Raw genomic sequence first — 6,484 nt, forward strand, 5'->3', positions numbered from 1 at the left:
AATAGAAACTAATTTTACCCTCCTCCTATTACCAAGGCAATTAAGATATCATGAGAGTAACAAATAATGACCGTAACACACTTGAGACAATCATTGAGCTCTCATTTCGATCCACATGCTGCTTTCTTTAGACCATGTTGGCTCTGTAAAGTAGAGAGGGTTGCTAAACTAAACTGATAAGTCAGTTTCTTTTTCACTTTAATGATCTCCCCCGAGCGGGTGTAATTTCGCAGGGCACGGGACATTTTCTGGTAGGTCATGGGCATCCGGTTGCCCTTCCTCTGGCCCCATAGCTCAGCCACGCGCTCCTTGTTCCTGGCAGAAAAGCGGAAGACGCCTGCCGAAGCGGGCACCCAGGACACACAGTGGGCCATGCCTGGGTCCTCCAGCATCTCGAACAGGAAGTGGAAAAGACGTAGCTTTTTCCCTGCAATCATAGAGATGACTGCGGTCAAACGGCGTTCAAGTGTGTAGGCAAAGGCCTATGGAAACTATTTCCCATAAAAACAGGCTTGTATTATGATAGGCGTAATTAAGATAAGCATCTCTAAAACATCAATGGTGTACAAGACCAGAGAAAATGAGGGAGAACTGAGATTCTATTTGGCAGTTATGGGTAGGACGGGCCGCTCCCGTGCTGCAGTTCCTCTAGGTTATTCCTCACCTTCGAGATAGCATCAAAATAAACCACAAAAGCAGAACTGACCTTTCTCTGCAGGTGTAATGCTGGGCAATGATTCGGCACACTTTTCAGGTGTTGTATTCAGAGTTAAAAGTCTCTCTGGTCCGTTTAGGGCGTTTAACACTTGCCCGTCGGGTGCATTGTGAAGGACTGCTGATTGATCGAGAGCGTTGCTGTTGCAATTCATTCCACAGTCTGTATATGAGTCAGATCCGTTTGCTTTGGCTAGAGATCCCATGACCTATTGATTTAACAAAAAAACTTGGTTTTAAAATAGAAAAGAACTGGTGTAAGAATGACACGAAGTGTTGAACTGAATGGTTTACCTGCTGATCTGCAGGTGCAGGAGGCTGCAGCTGGGACTTTTCTTTTTCTAACACATTGTTAGAATGTTCTCCAGCAGGTAGCTTCTCTCCTGATATGTCCACATCTTCACTGGTTGACATGACAGAAAGATCCCTTGCTGCCAGTGCATTACAAAACCAGTTTAGTGATGATAAACAGACTGATAATTTCAGTGTTTTTTTAATCCGTGCAGTAAAAGTCAATAGGGTCCATTGTTTTTTTTTGGTTTTTTTTGGACACTATTCCCTTGTGAAAAAGACATACACAAAAGTATGCATACTTTTAAAAAGAGAACTGATCATTAATAATATACTTTAAAGGAATATACTTAAGTGTGAACTGAAAGTAAGTTTTCAGACACTTAATCGCATGTTGCATTTACATTAAACTGTATTATCATTTAAATTCATTTTAAATGCAATTAACCAAACTTTAGAGTGATTTTTTTTGACCCACTTAAGTACACCTTTATATGTTCATTTATAATATAATTTCATAATTATATCATATTTTCTATTGTCTTTTTGAAATATGTTTTCTTAAAAGTGTACTAACAAGCATTTATAGTCAACTAAAATATACGTTAATGTAATTTCTATTGAAACTTGTATGCCATGTATTTAAATACATTTGTAATTACTCATTTGTAATTAGGAAGTTGCGATTTAATACATTTAAAATATATTAACTGCATTATATTAGTAAATAATACGTTGCTAAATGTAATATCGAATAACGCACTGCAGTAAAAAATGAAATCAAGTACTTTACTTGTGCTTTAGTATGTTAGTCAACACACCAAAATACGTGTGCTTATACACTTTTAAGATATGAACAAGTATACACTACACTATAAGTGCACATTCAATACAATGAAGCACACCTGATTTTGGGTTGACTTTCATTGCACTGACAAAAAGATTTGAAAAAAATCTGTGTTCCACAGAAGAAATGAAATTATAGTTTAGAAAAAACGTGAAGGTGCATTGAAAAAAAATGTTCATAAATTATTTTTTTTGTTCACAATTTTTTTTTTTTTAAAGAGTAAATGATGACAGAATTTTCAATCCCTTTAAGCTTCCTTCTTACTGTTCCATAGGGCTTTTCTTCGAGATTCCTGTCTGTAATGCTCCTCAAGAAATTCCAGAATCACCTCCAAATCAGTCTGATATTCCTGCGGACTGTTCTGGTAAGAAGAAACAACTATTTTTTAACTCGTGCACAACAGTGGCCACTAAAAAGTGTTTGGTTTGCTCTAATATAATGACACTGATACATTTTGAATTGCCCAAATATGTTTTGGGGCCACTGTAGAATAAATACTAAAAAACAAAACTGTAAAATGGATCAATTCTTACCATGTTAGTGTTCTTACTCTTGGTATTGCTGTTTCAGGTGTCGTTGTATTAATGAATAACCAATCATTTAAGAAAAGAAGAATTTGTTAATATTAGTGTGTTTTCCACAAAACTCTGTCTCGTCGAAAAGGTGCAGACCTCTTTTTATCAATAGCAAGGGGCTGTGGGAGTGAACAGGCCTTTCTCAAATGATCTACGACCGTACATAAATAACCAGCCATTTTTTGACCCCAAACCACAGTTTCTGTCGGCCCAAACATACACACCCTGATCTCGGTCTAACACACATCTCTAGCATCCACCTTTATGGAACCAGTAACCACATCCTCTTCACTCTTACAGATAACAACCACAGCCACCTAACAATGAAACGCAGGCTCCACATAAAAAACACATTCATTTGTGCTCAAATGATCAAGAACAGAAGAATATGAAAAGCAACATAGATGAGAGAAATGCAATGTTTAAAACTTCAATCATAAAACAGCACAGTTGTTATGAGACCACTGTTTATTGTCCAGTATGAAAATGATACAGCAGCACCACATAAGATTGTTTGATTGCTATCTTACAAAGAGGAAGGTGATTTGAGATCGGTTTGTAATATGACACAGAAAGCAGTCACAAACAATCTTCTCTCTGTGAAATTAGATAAGCTTGGCCCAATGCATTTGCAAAGAAATCAGCGCAAACGTTTATACAGCGGCTTCAAGCGTATGTGTTTTACAATGGCGAGTTTAACAAACAAATTGATTGGGATTCTCAAGACAGGAAACTTTATTTGAGTGATAAAACAAATGCTCTTATGTAAACAAGTTGAGAAAAGTAGATAAATATGAAGACAGACTGTTATAACAAACAGTAGAGTGATCCCAAAAAGTAGATATAAGACACTTGTATAATAATAATGCTATTTAATTGCATACAAAATATCAAAATATTTCATGAACCATTTTTTCTTATATTTTCATTATTTAAAATCTTTTGATGAAATGTTTTGCTTAAAAAAGTGCTCGCTTTGCTGTCATTTTAAAAGAAGTTTTATTCGGTTTGATATTTTTTAATGCAATAATTAATATATTGTGAGTGTCCAAACACTTTTTAGGCCCGCTGTACATATACACTGCGGTTCAAGAGTTTGGGGTCCAAGTCTCATATGCTCATCAAGGTTGCATTCATTTGATCCAAAAAAAAAAAAAAAAAGTAAGATTGTAAAATATTATTTCAATTTAAAATGTAAAATACCTGTTTTCTTTTTTTCTGTTTTAATACATTTTCAATTGTAATTTATTCCTGCAATGTCAATGCTGAATTTTAGCAGGATTTTTAGTGATACTTTTAAAAATGATTTAGAATCTTTGCTGTCACGTTTGATCAATTAAATGCATCCTCACTGATAGAAGTATTAATTTCTTAAAAAAAAAAAAAAAACTTACTGACTACAAACTTTTACCCATGTATAACATCCTATTTACATGCATCCACTGATTTCTAATGCACTGTAGGTAATTTTGTACATTTGTACTATGTCAAAGTTTATTTGAAAGAATCTCAGAATTCATGGCATGACAGGAATGGACTCTTTTGAGAATCACTGAGCTGAAACGCCAATTTTGGGGTCCTCATGCATTGTCAGTACAGTAGCGAGATCGTACTCGGCCTGGTAAGAGTATTGGCCGTACCAGTAATGACAGTCTGGTAGAGGAGAGCTGTAGTAGACGTGCTCAGCAGAGCCTTGCTGATGAAGGGCCATGTCTCTGGACGAAGGGCCCGAGCTGTAGCCTGACAGTGAGCTCAATCGCTGCAGTATAGCTGGGTTAAACTGATAGGTGAGCTTGCGACGCACTTTCACAATCTCACCCGTGCGGCTGTAGTTGCGGAGAGCGCGTGCCATTTTCTGGTAAGTCATGGTCTTGCGGTTGCCCTTGCGCTGACCCCAGCATTCGGCCAGTTTTTCTTTATTTTTCGAGATGAAGTGGAAGATGCCGCTCCCTCGGTCCGTCCATTGGATGGAGTCGCCCATGTTGTCGTCGTGAAGAGCCTCGTGCAAATATTCATATAAGCGTAACTTCTTGCGACCTAATGAGGAAGAGGAATACACGATGCATTCAGCACTTCTGTATTATGAAGAACTCAACTTTGTTGAAAACTGTGAACCGTGAAAAAGCTGAACAGTCAGTTTTTAGGAGTATGTTAATGTCTACTTTTATTAATTAGGTTATTATTTCTGAAAAAAAGGGATTTTGCTTATGCAGTACAGTTATTACTACAGGTATATGCACTTAGAGAGAAAAATCCAAAACATCCTTTTAACGTTAGCACATACTATCCCACATATTGAATTATTACATTTTCAAACACACAGAAACCTAATAATGTTGTACCTTTTCCGTGGCGCTGTGGTAAATTCGAGTAAAACGCTGAAGGCTCAGCAGAACACAATGGCCCTAGAGACACATCTGGCACAATGTGAGACCATGACTGCAGATACAGAGAGACAAATCATGAGTAAAATATCACGGTATAACCATTGAAACAATTCAAGTGACAAATTAAATGAGTTGTAAACCTACTGAGGATTCATTCCAGTTATACATCGGTCCTGGAGGCTCAAAATGAGGTGTGAACTGATAGTATGAGATGGCATGTCTCACAGAGGACTGTTGACTTTCCAGATTCTCATAGTATTTATTTTCTGAAAGAGACAATTAGAAGAGAATGAATAATAATAAGGATGATAATTTATACTTAATACTACTGCATAATATATTTAAAATTTTTTCTACATTCATATTAATATTATATATTATGGTACCATTGTCACAGTGTCGTATCTGAGAGTGACGCTGAATTACATCAATGGCATCCTGAAAATCTTGATTGATGTCATTTTCAAGAGATCCCTGTAAGAAAGCAAGAAAAAAAAATAGGCATGAATTTTGTACATATTTGTGAAATAATGACTGTATTAGAGCTGTCTTTCTTTCTCATCAAAATCTTATAAATGTAGAAAGTTTATTAAATATGTGCCTGTGGTTTCTAATAAATAAATAATAAAATAAACCATGCATATAATATAATATAATATAATATACATTTCTGAAACAGTTAATGGTTTATCAAGTTTCAAATAATCAAGCAAATAAATACTACATAAAACAATGCATGCTACATGTACATGCTTGAGTCAAAAAAAAAAACTCACCATTCTGGCCTTGGAAAACCTAATTCTGCATCTATGTAGAGCTCGACTGTGTTCAACTGGAAATGTCCTCTATGTCTCAGTGATTATATGTGGACAGATATATTGTAGAACGACTACTGTTTTACTGGCCAACTAAGCAATGCGGCCTGTTATATACATGGGTCCATTTAAATGTGCCACGTCAACATAACATGGAGCTGTCAGTGATACTCTACTTCTCTTTTTGGAAATGAAGACCAGGTAGGACTTATAGTCCCTCTATTCTATAATCTCCATATCTCCATCCATGAAAAAAGATAGACAGCGGGAGAGAGAGAGAGGGACTAACCACTAGTTTATCCAGGATTCCTTCTCCTTTGTGAAAACATTTGCATTTCTGGTCAGAAGCTGTCAACGGCACTTTAGTTTATTGGTCCTGTAAAAATGTGTTGAGAAGCACCAAACAATAACCAATCTGATAATCACAGCAAGAGAAAAGCTGCAGAATACTGAGAAATTTCATCTGAGGTGGGACGCTTCAAAAATCAAGTGACAGAAAAAAATGTTTTTTTTTGTATATGGATTTTCATGTTCCTTTCATGCATATCTAAAAAATGGCACCAATTCAACGCTGTTTCATTTATTTTAGCCAGAGTGTGAATAAGTATTTGCAAAAACTCCTCCACATTTCGTGTTAAAGATAATTCTACGGCATTCTACGCATATTCATATTAGTGATATGTTGTCAACTAAACGTGCAAAAGGAAAGACTGAAAGATGAAAATCTTGAGTACAAACTTTGTTTATCTGTCAAGCTGAAGGCAAACCATCAGAATTCTGTTCCATTTTAAAGCATTTTATTCCTTTTTGCCATGTATTGTTCTAAGCTCATAAAACAGCAGTTAATTCATTTCA

The 6,484-nt window shown here is 36.0% G+C and overlaps 2 protein-coding genes across 2 annotated transcripts; both read right to left on the reverse strand.

The window, feature by feature from the left end:
* LOC107725518 (uncharacterized) lies at window positions 1-1,128 on the reverse strand. The gene is made up of 3 exons (XM_016534795.1): window positions 1,009-1,128; window positions 707-923; window positions 1-427 (listed from the first exon to the last, which is right to left on the reverse strand). The coding sequence occupies exons 1-3, from the start codon at window positions 1,126-1,128 to the stop codon at window positions 102-104; spliced, it is 663 nt and encodes a 220-aa protein (XP_016390281.1). The 3' UTR covers window positions 1-101.
* A 2,848-nt stretch (window positions 1,129-3,976) lies between these two features.
* Window positions 3,977-5,598, reverse strand: LOC107725559 (transcription factor Spi-C-like). Its single transcript, XM_016534843.1, has 5 exons — window positions 5,591-5,598; window positions 5,201-5,288; window positions 4,959-5,080; window positions 4,770-4,866; window positions 3,977-4,464 (listed from the first exon to the last, which is right to left on the reverse strand). Exons 1-5 carry the CDS (start codon window positions 5,591-5,593, stop codon window positions 3,977-3,979), a joined length of 798 nt encoding a protein of 265 aa, XP_016390329.1. The 5' UTR covers window positions 5,594-5,598.
* Between the last annotated feature and the right edge of the window lie 886 nt (window positions 5,599-6,484).

The sequence above is a fragment of the Sinocyclocheilus rhinocerous genome, unplaced genomic scaffold (genome assembly GCF_001515625.1).
Source record: "Sinocyclocheilus rhinocerous isolate Xijiao unplaced genomic scaffold, SAMN03320098_v1.1 scaffold153, whole genome shotgun sequence".
In the NCBI taxonomy this organism is placed as follows: Eukaryota; Metazoa; Chordata; class Actinopteri; order Cypriniformes; family Cyprinidae; genus Sinocyclocheilus; species Sinocyclocheilus rhinocerous.

Excerpts from the sequence above, each read along its gene's own strand:
- LOC107725518 (XM_016534795.1), bottom strand. The coding sequence starts at position 1,128 with ATGTCAACCAGTGAAGATGTGGACATATCAGGAGAGAAGCTACCTGCT. Across the intron at positions 924-1,008 it reads CTGCACCTGCAGATCAGCAG|GTCATGGGATCTCTAGCCAA; the intron begins GTAAACCATTCA and ends TTAAATCAATAG. Across the intron at positions 428-706 it reads CATTACACCTGCAGAGAAAG|GGAAAAAGCTACGTCTTTTC; the intron begins GTCAGTTCTGCT and ends CTATGATTGCAG.
- LOC107725559 (XM_016534843.1), bottom strand. Across the intron at positions 4,867-4,958 it reads ATAACTGGAATGAATCCTCA|TCATGGTCTCACATTGTGCC; the intron begins GTAGGTTTACAA and ends CTGTATCTGCAG. Across the intron at positions 4,465-4,769 it reads ACCACAGCGCCACGGAAAAG|GTCGCAAGAAGTTACGCTTA; the intron begins GTACAACATTAT and ends CTTCCTCATTAG.